General features: G+C 35.9%; 1 protein-coding gene across 2 annotated transcripts in view; it reads left to right on the top strand.

The window, feature by feature from the left end:
- TMPRSS15 (transmembrane serine protease 15) overlaps positions 1 to 22,388 on the top strand; it is a 145,425-nt gene that overhangs the window by 29,414 nt on the left and 93,623 nt on the right. For both annotated transcript variants that reach the window (XM_004371353.2, XM_004371352.2), the window contains exons 7-10: positions 7,187 to 7,295; positions 12,424 to 12,530; positions 16,344 to 16,484; positions 17,191 to 17,340. In XM_004371353.2, coding sequence (XP_004371410.1) covers positions 7,187 to 7,295; positions 12,424 to 12,530; positions 16,344 to 16,484; positions 17,191 to 17,340 — 507 coding nt within the window. The remainder of the gene's footprint in view (positions 1 to 7,186; positions 7,296 to 12,423; positions 12,531 to 16,343; positions 16,485 to 17,190; positions 17,341 to 22,388) is intronic.

The raw sequence follows: 22,388 nt of genomic DNA, 5'->3' as shown, positions 1-22,388 counted from the left end.
GACTCATTGCGACCTCGTGTAACAGAACAAAATGCCCGGCCCTGTGCCATCCTCACAATCTTTGCTATGTTTGAGCCCATTGTTGCAGCCACTGTGTCTATCCATCTCATTGAGCTTCTTCTTCTTTTTCCCTTGACCCTCTACCAACCATGACGTCTTTCTCTGGCAACTGGTCCCTCCTGATAACATGTCCAACATAAGCCAGACAAAGTCTCGCCATTCTCACTTCTGAGTAACATTCCCTTAATTATTTGTATTTTATGTTAGCATTGTGTCTATTTTGGTAAATAAATTGAAATCCTTTGTGAAATAAGGTAATGAACAAAGCAATCAATCTATTTGTCTTTATACAGCTAAGATTCAGGATTATAAACAGTTTTGTTCATTTCTTAATTATTGGTGATGGTGAATCCAAAAGTCTAACAGACTTCACCGCAGCACCAATTTATAGTAGCAAAGACCATGTCCATCTATCTACAGTCACAGAAAAAGAATGAAATTGATTTATGAGGATTGTCTCTATATGAAATTGACCTTTGCTCTCTCTCTCTTTCTTTTCTTCCCCCTCCAGCTGTGAGCTCTTATTCAAGTTTGCGTTATTAATAGAGTCACGTTAATGTTGACTTCCTCAGGCAGCTTCCTTTTTTAGTCTTCAGTTATTTAAGTTTACAACTTAGAGCTGACTATGGCTGAACCAAGATTTCTTTAGATCGTTTTTCTTTTCTGATTAGAATTGCATCAGCAAGAAAGTTCACTTTTTAGCTGACCCTGTGAGAAGGAAAGATGCTGACTCAGCTTTTCGGCCTATGTGAAGTCCTATTTAGAAGCCGGCAAGTGTCTACAGACTGTTTGCATGCTTCATACGTATGTGCACAATAGACATTGGCGGGTGGACATTGATCATGTTTGATTTATATATCCTGGAGAATTCAGTGTCCTGAGCAAACACACAATTAGTAAATATTGAGCCACCAGAGGGAGCTCTCGGTGGGTCTGTAGAGCGTAAGGGAGAAGCCAGTCCAAAATGGGCAACATTTCCAATAGCATAATTGACGGATTCATTTATCTCCCGTTCAGATTTTTTTCTGCTTATGCACTGGAAAGCACTGTGCAGTCTACAAAGCCATAAGCCTGAACACCCAGCAATCCTACTCAGCCATGGCTGGTTGTATCTCTTTTTCAAAAAGGCCATCCTGCTTCACATTACCTAATGAAAAATTAGTTTCTCCAGAAATGTCCTGAAGTTAAATGAAAGAATATATGACAGAGACCCTGGCACAAGCCTGTATCTTGAAATTGTAATATTCTGACATTCTTAAGTGGACTATTCTAAGTAGTTCAGTACTCTTGTATTTTAAATTCCTTCAGGAATATTCCTTGTCATTTTTGCTTGGATGCAGAAATTCAACAGAGGTTCTTTAGAGGCGAACTTGACCTGTAGTTTTCCATTATCACTAAAATTTAGCGACTTCATTGAAAACTGGACAGACAGATCAATTCGTTAAGACAGACTAAATACTATGATAAGCAACCTTCCACATCTTAGCAATTTAAGACAATAACCAAATCAAAAAAACCCTGTTGCTGTCAAGTCGATTCCAATTCATAGCAACCCTTTAGGACAGAGTAGAACTGTCCCATAGGGTTTTCAAGGAGTGGCTACTGGATTCAAACTGCCAACCTGTTGGTTTGCAGGTGAGCTTTTCAACCACAACGCCACCAGAGCCCAAGCTTTGTATACCCGCTTTGCAAATTCTTAATTGGGTTTCTTTTTGTTTCCCTTCTTCCTTCTATCTTTTCTTTTTTGATTCCTTCCATTTGTTGTGGGACGCTACTGCATACGTGATCTATATTCTACTTTTGAAGGATATTGGAAAATATGAGGTTCATTTTTGCTTTTAATTTCCTGACTCTTGCTTTCATTTAGGTTTTTTTTTTTTTTTTTTTACCACCTGCTTTATAGCTGAAACAGTGAGTGATGTCATCTGTGATGGCTCGATATGTTGTAGCTTTAGGGCAACATAGCACAGCATGCGCTGGAGTCACTGCCTGGCTCTGAATAGTCACTTACGAGCTGGGAGACCTTGGGCTGGTTATTTAACCTCTCCATGTTTCAGTTGCCCCACCTATATCTTTTTAGGGTTGTTGTGAGGATTGCATTAATATATATTTATAATTATTTAGAACAATAGCTGGAACATTGTAAGCACTTCATAAATGCTAGCAGTTATATTTTAGGACTGGTAAGACTGTTCTACTTCATCTTTTTCTAAGTATCATAAATTTAATATAAACTATTCAAAATAGCAGTGGTTTTTCTTGCACTGCCTGTAACCTTTGAGTCCAGGTGGTTTCTTGACAAACTGTGATTGTAAGGCTGTATATATCACATAAAAAACAAACACTCTATTTTTTGCTTTTATCATCAATAAAGCTGATGAATTAATTGTCCCAATAATTTGGCATGATTTGAGGTGATCAGGGAGTTCAGGGTGAGGAGTAAGGTTTCCTTTCAAAGCTAGAAAATTATTTATCTCTCCATTTCAAAAAATCACACATTTTCACTGTTTATCCTGAAATCATGATACGTTAGCCTTAATTGTCCTTGTTTGCTGAAGTATGAGACATAAGGAGATTCTGTTCTCTCAGCAAGTTATGGTTTTCTCTATTTCGTTTCCTGAAGTCTGTGCCAAATTGTTCAGAAACTAATCCTTGCTTCTCTGGTTGGTATATTTTTCTGTTCACAGTTTGCTCCTTTTTTTTTTTTTTCTCCTCCTGGGAATCAGGCAATGCAATCATAAACCAGCGCAATTCCTAGGCCATTGTTTTTAGATTTGAATCTTAAAAATTGCCAAAGTAAAAATATTTATGCTTTAAAAATATTATTAAAAGCATCAAAAAATAAAAAAAAATAACCAAAAGCATGGAATTTTTACCAGGACTTTTATGTGTTGCTCAATCTTCCAATTTCTTTCTTTCCTTCATATAAAATATTTCATGCCATATGATAGCTTGTATTTTAAAACCTACAGGAATTGTTGTATAATGTTACAATAGGCTTTTCTATTCATCCATTTTCGGTTAGTTTATTCTAGCACTCAGATTCCAAGACCAGCAATTTAATTTTCGTAGCTTTCTTCGATTTGCCGACCCTCCATCAATGCTCCTGACAAATGAGAAGTTAAAAAACCTACCCAGAGAGAGAGGGCACATTCTATGAGTCATTCTTTTAGAATATTACATCAGTAAAACTAAGCACCTAAGAATATAGAAAATAATCTAAGAAAACTATAAATTATGACAATCAAATGGTTTTTTTCTTTCTTTCCTTGTTTGTTTCTTTAGCATATACTATACATAGCAAGTGTAAAAGGTATCTAAAAGCTATAGGGTACGGCTCCTGGTTCTTGCTTTCAAGATGATTTTAATCTAGTTGGAAATGATTAAACTATGCTTGAAACACAACTAATAGTGCATGATATTAAAAAGAGAGAGAGATACATATATATATATATATATATATACACACACATGTTATAAGAATTAAAAGATGAAATAGGAATAGAAGGGAAATTCCTCAACATAATTAAGGGCATTTATACAAAGACAAGAGCTAACATCATCCTAAATGGAGAGACTTTGAAAGCATTCCCCTTGAGAACGAGAACCAGACAAGGATGCCCATTATCACCACTCTTATTCAACACTGTGCTGGAGGTCCTGGCCAGAGCAATTGGGCTAGAAAAAGAAATAAAGGGCATCCAAATTGATAAAGAAGAAGTAAAAGTATCTCTATTTGCAGATGATATGGTCTTATACACAGAAAACCCCAAAGATTCCTCAAGAAAACTACTGAAACTAAAGGAAAATTTCAGCAAAGTATCAGGATACAAGATAAACATACAAAATTCAGTTGGATTCCTTCACACCAACAAAGAGAACTTCCAAGATGAAATCACCAAATCAATACCATTTACTATAGCCCCCAAAAAGATAAAATACTTAGGAATAAATATAACCAGAGACGTAAAAGACCTATACAATGAAAACTACGAGACACTACTGCGAGAAACCAAGAGACCTGCATAAGCCGAAAAACATACCTTGCTCATGGATAGGAAGACTCAACATTGTGAAAATGGAATTCTACCCAAAGCAATCTACAGATACAATGCAATCCCAATCCAAATTCCAATGGCATTTTTAATGAGATGGATAAACAAATCACCAACTTCATATGGAAAGGGAAGAGGCCTGGGAAAAGTAAAGCATTACTCAAGAAGAAGAACAAAGTGGGAGGCCCCACACTACCTGATTTGAGAACCTCTTATACTGCCCCAGTAGTCAAAACAGCCTGATACTGGTACAACAACAGATACATAGACCAATGGAACAGAATTGAGAATCCAGATGTAAATTCATCCACCTATGAGCAGCTGATATTTGACAAAGGCCCAAAGGCCATTAGTTGCGGAAAAGACAGTCTCTTTAACAAATGGTGCTGACATAACCGGATATCCATCTGCAAAAAACTGAAACAAGACCCACACCTCACACCATGCACAAAAGCTAACTTAAAATGGATCAAAGACCTAAATAAAAAATCTAAAATGATTAAGATCATGGAAGAAAAAATAGAGACAACACTCGGAGCCCTAATACATGACATAAACAGAATACAGAACATTACTAACAATGCACAAACACCAGAAGAGAAACTAGATAACTGGGAGCTCCTAAAAATCAAACACTTCTGCTCATCAAAAGACTTCACCAAAAGAGTAAAAAGACAACCTACAGACTGGGAAAAACTTTTTGGCTACGACAAATCTGATCAGCATCTAATCTCTAAAATCTACAAAATACTGCAAAATCTCAACAACAAAAAGACAAACAACACAATTAAAAAATGGGCAAAGGATATGAATAGGCACTTTGCTAAAGAAGACACTCAGGCTGCTAACAGACACATGAGGAAATGCTCACGATCATTAGTCATTAGAAAAATGCAAATGAAAGCTACATTGAGATACTACTCACCCCAACAAGGCTAGCATTAATCCAAAACACACAAAATAAAAAGTGTTGGAGAGGTTGTGGAGAGACTGGAACACTTGTACACTGTTGGTGGGAATGTAAAATAATACAACCACTTTGGAAGTCGATTTGGCGCTTCCTTTAAAAGCTAGAAATAGAAGTACCATACTATCCAGCAATCCCGCTCCTTGGAATATATCCTAGAGAAATAAGAGCCATCACAGGAATAGATATATGCACACCCGTGTTCATTGCAGCGCTGTTCACGATAGCAAAAAGATGGAAACAACCTAGATGCCCATCAACAGATGAATGGATAAACAAATTGTGTATATTCACACAGTGAAATACTATGCAACGATAAAGAACAACTATGAATCAGTGAAACATGTTATAACATGGAGGAATCTGGAGGGCATTATGCTGAGTGAATTTAGTCAGTTGCAAAAGGACAAATATTGTTAAGACCACTATTATAAGAACTCAAGAAAGGGTTTAAACACAGAAGAAAACATTCTTTGATGGTTATGAGGGTGGGGAGGGAGGGAGAGGGTGTTCACTAGCCAGATAGTAAACAAGAATTATCTTAGGTTAAGGGAAGGACAACACACACTACAGGGGAAGTCAGCACAACTGGACTAAACCAAAGCTAAGAAGTTTCTTGAATATAAACAAATACTTCAAGGGACAGAATAGCAGGAGCGGAGGTCTGGGGACAATGGATTCAGGGAACATCTAGGTCACTTGGCATAATAAAGTTCATTAAGAAAATATTCTGCATCCCACTTTGGTGAGTGGTGTCTGGGGTCTTAAAAGCTAGCAAGCGGCCATCTAAGATGTATCAATTGGTCCCAACCCACCTGGAGCAAAGGAGAATGAAGAACACCAAAGACACAAGGAAAGTATTAGCCCAAGAGACAGAAAGGGCCACATAAACCAGAGACTTCATCAGCCTAAGATCAGAAGAACTAGATGGTGCCCGCCTACCACCAATGACCGCCCTGACAGGGAACACAACAGAGAGTTCCTCATGGAGCAGGAGAAAAGTGGGGTGCAGAACTCAAAGTCTAGTAAAAAGACCAGACTTAATGGTTTGATTGAGACTGGAGGGACCCTGAAGACATGGCTCCCAGACTCTCTGTTAGCACAAAACTAAAACCATTTCCAAGGCCAACTCTTTAGACAAAGATTAGACTGGACTATGAGATATAAAATGGTACTCGTGAAGAGTGTGCTTCTTAGCTCAAGTAGATACATGAGACTAAATGGGCAGCTCCTGTCCAGAGGTGAGATGAGAAGGCACAGAGGGTCAGGAGCTAGTTGAACGGACATGGAAAATCCGGGGTATGGAAAGGAGGAGTGTGCTGTCACAGTACAGGGAGAGCAACTAGGGTCACATAACAATGTATGTATAAATTTTTGTATGAGAGATTAACTTGAATAGTAAACTTTCACTTAAAGCACAACAATTAAAAAAAACTAAAAACAAAAAAGGAAAGAATTAAAATATGAAAATTGAGTAATCATGGAAAGCAAAAGGCATATTCAGAAACATTTATTAAAAACATTGAGATAGATAGTGACTCCATACTATAAAGAGCAAGAGTGATGAGGTTTAAAAGATGGGTGAAACACATGGGATGTATGAAATTCTCTGCAAACCATTTGTACCATTCTTACCATTTGCCTGGCCTTACTCTAATCATTTTCTGGAGGACATCGCAAAATGTGCATATATTTTAAATTCAACCTAGCCCCAATTTAATGGGGAAAATAAGACCAACAAACATGTATAGTTATTTGTTCAAATTGGATGCTTACAATTCAGTTATAGTTATTTCCTTACTATATGAAATATGAAATAATATACTTGCAACACAGCCTAGGTATGAGTGTTTAAAATTGGAAAGCTTTTCTAAAGGACTGTATGATGGGATGTGTAAGGGTATTTGAAAATAGCTCATATGGTTAAACATGACACCTCATTAGCTCGCATTTGATCACTTCTGCTTTATAAAATAGTCTTGCACAGAATGAATTCAGTAATGAGTGTTCTGTGAAGGGTTTAGTAGTCAGGCTAAACTCTATTTCATTTGAGAAACGTTTCCAAGATTGTTTTTGTCTAACATTAATTGCCATGTTTTCACAGCCACAGCTTGTGATGGAAGATTTTTATTAACTGGATCTTCTGGGTCCTTCCAGGCAGCCCGTTATCCAAATTCTTCTAAATCCATTGTTGTTTGCCAGTGGATTATACGGTAATATGCCATCTTCTATTTTCTGTTCTTAAGTCATAAATTATTTCTCTGATATAATAAGTCTTACCACTTTTAGTTGTTTTGTTTTTCCAATTGCCATCTTCATTAGCAATGAAGAAAAGCCCTATCCACTACCAAGGTGTCCAAGATTTTCCCTCATTCTTAACCTTTTCAAATGGTATTCTGTCGTCCTATGAACAATACTGTCTCATAAATGGGGTCATATCATTGGACTCTGCAGAAAGTTTTTTTCCCACTGTGGATGGCATAAATCAAGTGCTGCTGAGGTGAACAGCACACTTGTATGGCTTTGCCTCTCAGTAAATAGAATTTCATGTCACCTACAACCTGGCTACAGAATAGTTCCTCTCTCAATATGCCAGTACCTGTATGACTATCTCCTATGGTGTGATTCACAGCAGGTTAAGAGCCAAGAAAACCCTCTAGATAAATCCTTTTGCTGTATTGACACTTGGATCAGTTACTACATATTTGAGCTCCAAGTTCTTAATTCAACTGAACAATCTAATTATTATGAAAATCAAAATAATCGGGATGCTGATGGCTGATCTACTTCAATGTTCACTCATGGAATTTTCCCAGAGGAGGAGTATTACAAGTTCTCTCAGATATTCCAAGGGGAAAGAAAGAACTTCTAGTCAAATAAATATACAGAATAAATTCACTACAATTTTAAAAAAAAAAAAAAAGTGAAGAACTTTTCATAGCCCTAAATATGTTAATAGGTAATGTAAACCTCTAAAACAAATTGTTTCCTATTAAGTCACTGATTTTTCCACCCACAGGGCATGTGGAACAAGTACGCCATAAAATTCACTTTGAGAAGTTACATTCTACTTAGTTTATTTCTCTTATAACAGCTGGATGGGATTATGGTTTTCCAATCTGTATGATAGTTTTAAGCACTGCGATGAGTCACTTGAAAACTTAGGGAATCAGCATGACAGCTGATTAAAGAAGCTTCACAAGCACAGTCTTAGGTTCTCATCAAACAAATGATACGAAATGACCTCATAAAGCCTCACAACGGTAGTTTTCCAGGGTGGACATACCCTAGAAATGAAGTGGAGTGTGAAGAGAAGATTGTTCTAAACAAATTTACTTGGTATTATTCAGTAAAAAAAAAAAAAAAAAAGACAAAACAAAACATCCTCCTGTTCTCTTTAAATAATTTCCCTTCTGGAGCTCAGTCCCATGTAAGACATATTTGTAACTAAGAACACAATTCCCTCTCTTTTTATGCTAGACAACATGTTACTTATGTGTTGAAATAAGATTTTGTATTAAAATTTTTGTATTAAAAATGGAGACTTTAAGTAATTTTTGCTAACTGAAAAATTAACCATTTTAAGGAAGTGTTTGACTGCTAACCAAAAGGTCAGCAGTTCAAATTCACCCGTTGTTCCTTGGAAGCCCTGTGGGGCAGTTCTATTCTATTCTATAGGGTCGCTATGAGTCAGAATCGACTCGATGGCAATGGTGTTATTTTATTTTATTTTTTTACTTCTATCCCTAAGAATACATATCACATCAATTTTCAAGGAAGCACTTATAAATGGCTATCAGCATTATCCATAGGGAAAATGAAAAATAATCTTACTTTTTAGTTAAATGGCAGCGGAAAGCCTTAGAAAAATCTTAAATTGCTTTCACTGAAAATGGAAATACAATCTGAACCTAAATTATCTGAACCCTTAAGTACACAATGGTTTCTTCTTTGGAATTTTATTAATACCAAATAAAGACAATTTAATTGTTAAGTCTACTTACTAATACTGGTAGATCAAACATAGAGGGCATATAAGCACAATACAATGAACTTATGGTATAATGATGATATCATTTATGTAATATTCTCCCTATGTTAATTAAGGATTTGTTTGCTTCTATTCTTTTTGCTTCCTTTTCCTTAATCCTATTTTAATAAATCCATTATTAGTGCAGGGATGATTTTATAGAACTGAAGAAATCTAAAATGTTACCTCAATTTAAATGCTGTGCTTCTTGATGAAATTGCAGTTTTATCAAACATATAAATGATCTAACTTTTTTCTTATCAAAACTTATTACTGTATTAAAGATGCAATGTTCCAGGAATTTTGTTTCACTTCATAGTGATCAGACTGAAGGAAAAGATAATGATTTTTCCTACAAGCTTGGAAGACCAAGTCGTAAAGAAATGTTTGTGATGCAATTGAACTATATTTTGGATTAGATCTACCCAGACATGGAGTTACATTCAGACAATATTTAACATAGTGCCAGTGGTTAAAACTGTGGGCAATAGAGGTAATCTCTGTAGGTTCAAATCCCTGTTTCTTCAGATTCAAGATGTGTGGTCTCATGCAAATGATTTAACCTCTTTGAACCAAATTTCTATATCCATAAAGTAGAATTCAACATTTCTAACTACAGGGTCAAAGTCATTATTAAATATAATAATGACTATAAAGTGCTTAGCTTCATATTAAATACTCAATAAAAGAGGGCTATAAAAATATTAGTTATTATTACAAAGATGCAAAATGTGTAAGCTAAATTTAGAAAAGCATCCATTCCCTTCAAAAAATCTGAAGGTAACCACGGTGGCTAATATAATAAAAATATCAGGTATCATATTCTCCAATTAAATTTACCTTTATAAATGCCAGTGGTTTTTATGCAAGTGAGTGTGTTTTTTTTAATAAGAGAGAAGTAGAAAACAGTATGCACTTTGTTATGTCTTCTACCTTCCATTATCTATACTGAGAAAGTAAAAGATCCCTGACCATAAAGATTTCTAGGGAGCTTCTCCAGCATCCCTTAGTTTCATGACTTGAATACAATAGTGCATGAAGAAAAACTCACTGTAATCTTGCCTAGAGATACCAAAACTTTAATTAAAAGAGCAGAAATCATCCTGAATACTGCTTTATTTCTTCTGCCTCTGTCTTCTTCAGTTTTGATGCTGATGCCCTGAAAGCGTCATCAACAGGCTGTCTCTGCCTGTCCCTGTACTGATGCTAACAGATGCAGAGCTTGTATAAACAGCCACCACCATCACCTTTGCTCTCCTTCTCTCAGGCTGAGCTGGGAAGATCCAGCCATAAAGACTTCTCCCCTACGTTGATCTCCTCATCCCCTCATTGTCCCACCTCCCATGTCCCACCCCCTTCAGCCCCCTTGAAGTTACCAAATATGCCTCTGAGTGTAGCATCCACTGCATCTACTCTCTTACTTCAGTTTCCCTCAAACCCAAGAGCACATCACACTCACTGATGGAGCTTTTAAAAATGGAAACCTCAGAATCCACTCCAGAATTGCTAGATCTGATATTCAGGGCTGGCATCCATTGTCCTGACTTCACTTCCCTTGCAGTGCACACTGGTAAGATCCAGAAACCTGGATTTCTGCTTACTTCAAGTCTTGTCCTTGTAGTAACTACCATTTCAATATCACCATCTCTACTCCTTGACTAAACTCTAGTCTATAAATTCATCCTACTGACTAGGATTCTAATTCCATATTTACCAAACCTGGGTTTTTGCCACAAATAGACACTCCCCAGCAAAAATCTTTAGATTTTCCAAAATTAACTAACATTGTGTTGGATGTCTCCAACTGCTTGATTGGCCAGGCTACTACTGATGAATTGTGTAAAAGCCAGGCTTGCCATGCTCTCGGCCAGTTGGCCTTGTCAATCCAGCATCCTCCAGGGCCACACTCTGAAAAAAATAATTTCTCTAAGCTCCTGCCTGGCTTTGGAAACTAGGTCTCTACTTATTATTAGTTCTTTCTGACCTCTCTTCTGGTTCTATCTGCAGACAATCCATCCTGTCTCATTTCCAACCAGTCTAGACACTATAACTTGATCCCATTTCCCATCCTAAAGCTCTTCTTTATCTGGCACACTGAAGGGTTGAGGGGGCCTTTGTACTTCCAAAATACTCTAAGGGCTCCTTCACATTTCTTTGTCTATTTACAGGGACAGTGGACCTGTAAATACAGGTTGCCCTAGACATCTCATCCTTTTTCCTATGTTTAAAGTTGGAAAATGAAAATTCTATATTTAAATATCAAATTAAAACTTTCTAATGATCCTGTCAAAACTTTCCTCCTATTCTCTTACACTGGCACCTACATACATTATTTTTTTCCCTCATAAACAAGCATGTACTAGTTTCTATGAAGTATTGGAGAATATAAGACAGATAAATTAATCCCTGTCTTTGAGTCACACTAATTCTTTGAGTCACACTAATTCTTTGTGTCACACAATTAAGTGTTGTTGTTAATTGCCATTGAGTCCATTCCAACTTATGGCATCCCCGTGTGTGTAGAGTAGAACTGCTCCATAGAGTTTTCCGGAGCCCTGGTGGCGCAAGGCTGTGACCTTTTGGAAGCAGATCGCCAGGCCTGTCTCCCAAGACTATTATGTAACTAAAAATTGTAGAAGTTGATAATTTCCACATTAATGGTATAGATAACACAGTGTTTCTACTCCAAGTAAAGGGATAGCAACAGACCAAAATACAGATAATTAAAAACTGTCCTTATTTCATCTTACTTTCTTTAAGAATAAATGGTTATGAGGATTAAAAACAAAAGTAAAAACCTAAATACAGTAAGTGAATATAGTGTGAATTATAAATAATTTGTCTTAAAACTGTTTGAATTGAGTAAATATTCATATATCAACTACATTGACCAGTTAGCTATGTACCTTTTTTTATTACCTAAAAATGTACTAAATAAAATTATCAAACTTTAAAAAATGGACTTTTGATAGTATAATGTATATATTCTTTACATTTTGATATGCTACAAATAAATTTCACAGTATAAATTACAGAATAACTTGTTGCCATTGAGTCTATTCCAACTCATAGTGACCCCATAGCATAAGGTTTTCCAAGGAGCAGATAGTGGATTTGAATGGCTGACCTTTTGGTTAGCAGCCGTAATTCAACCACTGCACCGTCATGGATCCTAAACATAATAACTGGACCTAAATTCATTTGAAAACTAGTCTGAAATGTCTTTAGGAAATGCATTCACAGTCTAGAAGGCATTAAGAAATGTGACAACTGTTCAGAGTTTAATAATCTATTTTTTGCTTTTGATTTAGAGTAAACCAAGGACTTTCCATTGAACTGAGCTTTGATTATTTTAATATATACTACACCGATGTATTAAATATTTATGAAGGCATAGGATCGAGCAAGATTTTAAGAGGTAAGTTAAAGCAAATACACAATCTATTATCAAAATGAAAATACGTATGAAATTTTTTGGAGTGGTGTGTTTTCTCTTTGATTTTGAACTAGATAGGGACTAGAACTTTAAGTCACTAAAAGGAATAAGCAAAATTGGTTCCCAATATGAGAAATGAGAAATTCAGTGCTCCATGTAATTTTTCTAGTAATAAAATAATCACTCTTTCACGTGGTGCTCTTCTAATTAGTCCTTTTTTTTTAAATGTGGAATTTGTCAGAAGTATAATTATGTCCTTGCTTAACATGCATTGTTTAAAAGCTACTCCCCATTAAACAAAATTCAGAAAAACCCTAAGAACTACTGTTATCTATCTCTGCAACATTGCATAGGTTATAAACTCACAGAGTCTCTATGCTTATTCACAGTGTGTACACTACTCCTGGCTCTGGCACAACTGTTATGACATTAAAAGCACCTAGCAAAGGATAGAGGCTTGGTAAATGAATGGTATTATTATTATTGCATAAACATTTATCTTTAGTACATGGGCACTGTCTTAGGCTGGGTTCTCTAGAGGAACAAAACCAGTGATGCGTGTATATATATTTAGAGAAAGAGAGAGAGAGATCTATTTCAATGAAATGACTCATGCAGTTATGGAGGCTGGCAAGTCCCAAATCCGTGGATCAGAGGTCAGGCTGGCATCTTCTCCTGACTCATGTGTTTGCAGGGGCTGACGAACCCAAAATCGGCAAGTCAAATGACAGGCTGCTGGCTCACAGGTCTGCGGGAGCTGGCAAATTCCAAAATCTGCAGGTCAGACAGCAAGCTGCTGGCTCACATCCCAAGAACTGGAGGTTAGAGAATGACAAGTTAGATGCAGGATCAAGAGAGAGAGCTTTGTCAGAACATCCAAATACATTGGATGCAGGCCACACTTTCAAGAAAACGCGCCTTTCAGCTGATTGACCCTTTCAAACTGATTCCCCTTTCAAACAGATCACAAAAATGGAAGATGATTACATAACAGCTGCCAAACCACCAAGAATTGTGGCCTAGCTAAGCTGACATATAACTTCAACCATCACAGGCACTGATGAAAACTGACAAAAGGGCAGACAGTGGCATTTAAAATACATGTGCGCCCACACAACTTTACTCCACTTGACCCTGAAATGCACAGTCCGATTCATGGTAGCCAATGAAGTAGGGACAAAATTCCAGGAGGAAATAAAATGAGGATGAAGAAGACAATGCACAAATGGGGTTTAGTAAATAACCAGTTTGTCTCACATTTTGGAGGTGGAGCCATGTGTAGAGCTGAGATGAGGTTACACGTGACATCTATTTTACAGTTTACTTAATAGCTGCATTTATCTTAATAATTTTATACTCGTGGGTGATAAAAAGTGAATCCTATCAATGAAGTGTTTTTGATTTATTTAATGACTGATTTGAGAAATAGTTAACCATGTAATAATAATAGTTTTTATTGGGTGCTATGTATGTGACTGTCACTGTACTAAGGACTTTCAGGTGGACTTTCTCATTTAATATTTCCAATAACTCTGTCAAGTACACAATACTGGTTAGAACCCACCCAGCAGCTCCAAGGGAGAGAGACCTAGCCATCTGCTCCCATAAAGATTACAGCCTAGAAAACCCTACGGAGGAAGTTCTACTCTGTCACATGGGGACACTATGAGTTGAAATCAAACTCGACGGCACCCAACAACAACACTATTATATTATACCAAGGGAAACTGAGGCACGGAGAAACCTGCTAAGACACAGAACCAGGACTGAATTGGCATGCTGACCCTGGGGCTCCGATTCTTAACCAATACCCTACACTATATTCCCAAATACGTAAAGATACACACCTCTCATTGTATCAGTGGTTTTGGAATGTTTTGGAGCCAAGGAGACTTAAAGAATTTGATGAAAGTTTTACAAACTCCCCATGAACACACATATTCCACACCCTTTCCAGAGGTTTGTATGCATCTCGAAAGCACATTAATGGACCAAAGGATGTAAACTCTCGAACTATCTAGATGACTGCAGTAAACACCAGACAATGTGGAAATCCAACATACTGCAAATATCAAGGCTGCCATTCAGCCACTGCCGCTTTCAGATTCAAGCATAAGCCATTGCCCCCCCAAACTCCATTGCTATGGAAAAGAAAGAAAGCAAGGAAGAGAAAGGCAGATAAGTTTGAAGTGAAGTTTTTAGAATGTTCACTTCGTAAGTAAGTAGAGATTACCAACTACAAAAGTTTTCATTCAATATGAGAACCATTTGGGTTACACAGTGCCATATGCTGGTGGGAGGAGTTTCTTCATGAGAAGATACTGAACAAATGTCACACAATATTTTTAGAGAAAACATGGAGGTGTGAATCAATGTTTGTTAGTGGTACTCTTCCTATTTGATTCTGCTGAAATTATAGTGCATGTTTCACATGTTTTTGGGCAAAATTCAGTATGATAATCACAGAATCCCAAATAGTTTATAAAAGTGTCCCTGTTTAGAACTCAGTAAGTAAAACAATAGTGCTTTGTCTCCAACATGCAAGTGTGATACCTCCCATGGACCTGAATCGGAAGCCTAGTTCAGATTATCAAACTAAGATGCTAAATCATTGCTTATTTTACCTTTTTTCATTATCACTCCCCACTAAGGGGTCTTTTTAGACTTGTTTTCCTAACTGCTCCCCGTGAAATTTTAATATCACAGTTATACTGTATATCTGTTTATATACCATATACATAGACCTTGCACATGCATGTATATGCCATATACATTAAGAAAGTAAGTTTTTTTTGTTTGCTTTTTGTTTTTGCCCTCAAGAATCAATTTTCACCCTCTTGAGAAAAATATCATCCCTTTGGGGAACACATGTGCTAGAGTATAAAGGTTTTTGAAGGCAAATTTCATTTAACAATGATTTTTATAAATCATCATATACCAAGCACTATACTAAGCCTTGGAAATAAAAAATCTGGAAAGATATTCCTTAAGGAGCTCAGAAGCAAGACAGAAAAATGAGAAAATCAATATAAAATGATGTAAGAACCATCTGCTGGCCATGAGGATTATTTTGAGGTCTCACCGTTTTAAGGAAATACTGTTTGTTTCTATTACTGTGACCCAGTTTTAGCCCCTGTTGGCGTGGCATGGGAAATGCCTGATAGAGCCAAACGATCTTTAAGTTTTACAAATGCTTAACTTGTGTGTTTCTTAAGGAAACTTTTTCAGTAAAGGAGTGCACATTTTATTTTTATATTATACGTATATACACCCATTATTAACTGTTGAGTTGATTCCGACTCATAGCAACCCTATAGGACAGATTAGAACTGCCCCATAGAGTTTCCAAGGAGTGGCTGGTAGATTTGAACTGCCAACCTTTTGGTTAGCAGCTGAGCTCTTAACCACTGCACCATCAGGGCTCCATATGTATATGTACACATATATATATATAGCTAATAATTTAAAAAAATAAAAAATATAGTTTGTTTTCTCACACAAACATTAGTTTGTTTTCTCATATCAGTCTTTCTAGATTTTCTTTATTTAAAATAATGAAATAATAAATGTATTTAAATGAAAAAACAGTAATCAAACAGAGAAATAAAAGTGTTTCAAAAAACGTATTGTGTCCTATAGTGTGAAGTTTTCCTATGTTTAGACAAAGAGCTATTTCAATTAAAATAAAATAATTATAGGACTAATGCTTTTAGTTAACTAAGTGCTATCAGATTAGATAGATAGATAGATACTGTACATTTAACACTTATTCTTTTTTTTTTTTTTTTTTGGTAGCTTCTATCTGGGAAACCAATCCTGGTATAATTAGGATCTTTTCCAACCAAGTTACTGCCACCTTTTTTATAGAACCTGATGAAAATGAATACACTGGCTTTAATGCAACATACACTACATTTAACAGCAGAGAGCTTAACAGTAAGTATTGTTTATTCTTTAGCCTTTAAATTTTCAGATGTTTTAGTATTGTAATGAGATTTTAAATGTAGCAGAATCTACAATTTTATAACAAGATTGTAACCTGTTTCATGATGCAAGTTCTTAAAACAGTATCTCTTATGTACAGCTCTGTCTACTTGATACTTGGAAAGAAATGAGAAGTTAGAAAATAGTGCTCATTCTTCCAATGAATTGAATAACCAATCTGAGAAAAATTACCAATCAAATAAAAAACTTAGATAATATTTATCTTCTGCAAGTATTAAAAGTAAAAAAGAAAAAAAATCTTAGCATAAAACAGTTCTGAGGGGAACTCCACATTAACTTAATTTTGACCAGAGTTTTAAATTTAGTAATAGGGGAGAGAAAAATGTGAGACAAAGTTTATGTGGGTAAACGAATGGAAACAAGATGTAAAAATTATGTTAAAGAAACAGTAAGTGAATCTTTGCTAAAATCCTGATGGGATCTACAAAACACATGACTCTAGCAAAATTGACAACGAAGGCTGTTTTTTGAACTAAGTGAAATGAAACAGATAAAACGGATAAAGAAGAATTATTTTGTGTTTGCCACTTAATTATAAACTATCAAATTAGATTATCTTCTGTGAAATACATTACAACTATTCACATTGTGAACTACATTTGAGTGGTTTTTTTTTCATTTCTTTTTCAATTCACAGATGATGATAAAATTAATTGCAATTTTGAGGATGGTTTTTGTTTCTGGATCCAGGATCTAAATGATGATAATGAATGGGAAAGGATTCAAGGAAACACCTTTCCTCCCTTCACTGGACCAAATTTTGACCACACTTTGGGAAATATTTCAGGTATAATTTATTTTATTCATAAATCAAAAGGAAAACACTGTATGTTGTTCTCCTGTGGGTTAAAGGGAGCAGCATTAATACAAGACAGTCTTTCCAGATTTTCTTTATTTAAAATAATGAAATAATAAATGTATTTAAATGAAAAAAGAGTAATCAGAGAGAGAAGTAAAAGTGAGTGTGTTTCAAAAAACATATTGTATCCTATACATTCACAACAGGTTGAAAAGTACACAGAGGCAAATAGGTACAAGGAGACTTGTGTTGTCGCTCCAGGTCTGCCACTTACTATTAGCTAAGTGAGGTAATTAACTTTCCTGAACTTTGTTTACCTTTGCCTTAATTTCATTTTTGGACTGTTCGTTGCTCATGTATAGAAAAACAATTGATTTTCATATATTAATCTTGTATCCTGCAACCTTGGTGAACTCATTTACTAGCTCTAACAGTTTTCAAGGATTTCTTAGGATATTCTATATACAAGATTATGTTACCTTGAGAAAGGTCATGGAAGCTCCATAGACACATCCAAACTCCCTGAGGGACCAAATTGCTGGGCGGAGTGCAGTGGGGACCACGGTCTCCGGGAACATCTAGCTCAATTGGCATAACAGTTTATAAAGAAAAGTTCTACATTCTACCTTGGTCCGTAGCGACTGGGGTCTTAAAAGCCTGTAAGCAGCCATCTACGATACCCCACTTGTTTTACCCCTTCGGGAGCAAGGGAGAATGAAAAAAACAAGATACAAGGGAAAGATTAGTCCAAAGGACTAATGGATCACAACTACTACAGCCTCCAACAGACTGAGTCGAGTACAACTAGATGGTGCCTGGCTACCACCACTGACTGCTCTGACAGCGATCACAACAGAGGGTCCCAGACAGAGCTGGAGAAAAATGTAGAACAAAATTCTAACTCACAAAAAGACCAGACTTACTGGCCTGACAGAGACTGGAGAAACCCCGAGAGTATGGCCCCCGGACACACTTTTAGCTTAGTAATGAAGTCACTCCCGAGGTTCACCATTCAGCCAAAGATTAGACAGCCCCATAAAACAAAACAAGACTAATGGGGCACAATAGTCCAGCGACAAGGACTAGAAGGCAAGAGGCGACAGGAAAGCTGGTAACAGGGAACCTAAGGTTGAGAAGGGACAGTGTTGACATGTCGTGGGGTTGTTAACCATTGCCATAAAACAATATGTGTACTAACTGTTTAATGAGAAACTATTTGTTCTGTAAACCTTCATCTAAAGTACAATAAAAAATAAATTAATTTAAAAAAAAAGATTATGTTACCTTGAGATAGTTTTACTTCTTCCTTTACATTCTGGATGACTTTTTATTTCTTTTTCTTACCTAATTTCTCTGGGTAGAACCTCCAGTACAATGCTGACTCAAAATGGCAAGAGTGGACATGCTTATCTTTGTCCTGATTTTAGAAGAAGAGCTTTCAGTCTTTCACCATAAATTATGATGTTAGCTGTGGGTGTTTTGTAGATACCCTTTATCAGTGCGAGGAAAGTCCCTTTTGTTCTTTGTCTGTCAAATGCTTTCTCTGTGTTCATTGAGATGACAATGTGGTTTTTGCACTTTATGCTATTAATATGATGTGTTATATTGATCGCTTTTTGTGTGTTGAATCAATCTTGTGTTCCTGGGATAAATCCCACTTGATCATGGTGTATAATCCTTTTTGTATGTTGCTGGATTTTGTTTGCTAGTATGTTGTTGAGCATTTTTGCTTGTATATTCATAAGGGATGTTTCTTGATACTTTTCTTCTCTTATGATGTCTCAGTGCTTTTAGCATCAGGGTAATACCGAACCTAATAGAATAAGATGGGAAATATTCCCTCTTCTTCTTTTTTTTTTTTTGATTGACACATAGGCTACAACAATGGGCTCAAGCATAAAAGTGATTGTGAAGATGGCACAGGACCAGGCATTGTTTTGTTCTGTTGTACATAAGGTCACCATGAGTTGGAACCAACTCAATGGCACCTAACAACAACTTCAATTTTTTAGAAGTTTGTCAAAAGTGGGTGTTAAATATTTTTTAAGTGTTTGGTAGAATTCATCATTGAAGTTCTGTTGGGCTTGAGCCTTTCTTTGTGAAAAGTTTTTATTTGTTATAGGGCTATTCAGAGTTTCTGTTTCTTCCTTGAGCCAATTTCATTGGTTTATGTCTTTCTAGGAATTTGTCCATTTCATTTAGGTTATGTAATTTGTCCGCCTACAATTACTTATAGTCTTACCTTATAATTGTTTCATTTCTGTAAGGTCCATAACAATGTTCCTCTTTCATTACTGCTTTTGGTAATTGGAGTATTTTCTATTGTTTTCTTTGTCAGTCTAGCTAAAGATTTAGATCTTTCCAAAGAGCTAACTTTTGCTGTTGCTCATTTTCTCAATTTTTTTCTTCCTTTTTCTCTATCGCACTTATTTCCATTTGCATCTTTATTATTTGCTTCCTTCTCCTTGCTTTGTGTTTAGTTTTCTCTCTCTCTTTTAATTTCTAACATGGATGATTAGGTTATTGATTTGCTATCTTCTTTTTAATATAGACTTCAGCAGCTATAAATTTCCATGTAAGCATTGCTCTTTCTGCTTTATGTAAGTATTGGTATCTTTTGTTATCATTTTCATTCATCCCAAGGTACTTTATAATTTCCCATGTGATTTTTTTCTTGGATCCATTGGTTATATAGAATGTGGTGTTTAATTTCCACATATTTGTGATTTTCCCAATTTTCTCCAGGACATTGATTTCTAAATAATTTCATTTTGACCTGAGAGCATATATTGATTGTAATTCTTTTAAATTGATTGAGTCTTCTTCTTTTAATACCCAGCATAAGGTCCATTCTGGAGAATGTTCCAAGTATACTTGGAAAGAATATGTATTCTGCTACCATTGGGTGCAGTGTTATATAGATGTCTGTTAGGACTAGTTGGTGTATAGTGCTATTCAGGTTTTCTATTTACTTGTTGATCTTTTGTCTAGTTATATCCATTATTGAAAGGTGGGTATTGATGTCTCTAACTATTATTGTTGAATTATCTATTTCTCCAACTATTATTGTTGAATTATCTATTTCTCCCTTCAGTTCTGACACTTTGATTTCATGTATTCCAAGCCTTGTTTTTAGATACATATATGCTTATAATTGTTATTTTTACCTGATAGATTGGCCCTTTTGTCATTAAAAAACATCTTTGTCTGTAGGAAAAATTTTTGCTTTGAAGTCTGTTTTATGTGATATTAGTGTAGTTATTTCAGCTCTCTTTTGGTTACTGTTTGCAGCACATATCTTTTTCCATCCTTTTTCTTTCAAACTATTAGTGTCTAAAGTGTGTCTCTTGTAGACAGTATATAGTTGATCATGTTTTTTATTCATTCTACCAATCTCTGCCTTTTAATTGAAGTGCTTAATCAATTTACATTTAATGTAATTACTGAAAAACTGGGATTTACAGCTGCCAATTTGCTCTGTTTTCTGTATGTATTATGTTTTTATTGCTGTTGTTGTTCTTCTATTCCTCCATTAAGGACTTCTTTTGCATTAAGTAGATATTTTCTAGCATACCGCTTTAATTCTCTTCTCATTTAAGATGTCTTTTTTAAAATATCTTTTTAATGGCTTCTCTATTTATTATAATTAATGGCTTAACATAACAATCTAGCTCAGATAAAACCATCTTAATAGGATTCAATATCTTTGCTTCTATACATCTCACTTCTTTCCTCCTCTTTCCACCCTGTGTCTGTCAGTTTGTCATACTGTGGTGCTTGTGTGTTGCTGCGATACTGGAAGTTTTGCCACTGGTATTTCAAGTTACAGCAGGGTCACCCTTAGTGGACAAGTTTCAGTGTAGCTTCCAGACTAAGATAGATTAGTAAGAAAGACTAGCAGTCTACTTCTGACAAAATTGACCAGTAAAAACCTTATGAATCGTAGCGGAATATTGTTTGATATAGTGCCAGAAGATAAACCCCTTAGGTTTGAAGGCACTGAAAATATGACTAGGGAAGAGCTGCCTCCTCAAAGCAGAGTCGACCTTAATGACATGAATGGGTCAAGCTTTCGGGACCTTCGTCAGCTGATGTGACATGACTCAAAATGAGAAGAGACATCTGCAAACATCCGTTAATAACCGGAAAGGGGAATATAGGAAAATTGGAAGTTGTCAAAAATTAAATGGAATGCATAAAGATCGATATCCTAGGCATTAGTGAGCTGAAATGGACTGGTATTGGCCATTTTAAAGCAGACAATCATATGGTCTACTATGACGGGAAGGACAAATTGAAGAGGAATGGTGTCGCGTTCATCACCAAAAAGAAGATTTCAAAATCTATCCTGAAGTACAATGCCATCAGTGATAGAATAACATTATATGACTACTAGGAAGACCGGTAAATACGATTATTATTCAAATTTACACACCAATCACTAAAGCTAAAGAGAAAGAAATTAAAGATTTTTATCAACTTATGCAGTCTGAAATTGATCAAACATGTAATCAAGATGATTGATAATTACTAGTGATTGGAATGCAAAAGTTGGAAACAAAGAAGAAGGATTGGTAGCTGAAAAATATGGCCTTGGTGATAGAAATGATGCTGGAGTTCGCATGACTAGAATTCTGCAAGACCAAATACCTTCTTTCAACAACAAAAATGGCAACTATACACGTGGACCTGGCCATATGCAAAACACAGGCATTGAATCGACTACATTTGTGGAAAGAAACGATGGAAAACTCAGTATCATCAGTCAGAACAAGGCCAGGGGCCGACTGTGGAACAGACCATCAATTGCTCATATTCAAGTTCAAATTGAAGTTGAAGAAAATTATAACAAGTCCACAAGAGCCAAAGTACAACCTTGGGTATATCCCACCTGAAATTAGAGACCACCTCAAGAATAGACGAGATGAGTTGACTAATGACCGAAGACCAGACGAGTTGTGGAATGACATCAAGGACATCATACATGAAGAAAGCAAGAGGTCATTAAAAAGACAGGAAAGAAAGAAAAGTCCAAA

The sequence above is a fragment of the Trichechus manatus genome, unplaced genomic scaffold, assembly GCF_000243295.1.
Source record: "Trichechus manatus latirostris isolate Lorelei unplaced genomic scaffold, TriManLat1.0 scaffold00012, whole genome shotgun sequence".
Lineage (NCBI taxonomy): Eukaryota > Metazoa > Chordata > Mammalia > Sirenia > Trichechidae > Trichechus > Trichechus manatus.
This window is presented reverse-complemented; position numbering and strand designations above follow the sequence as displayed.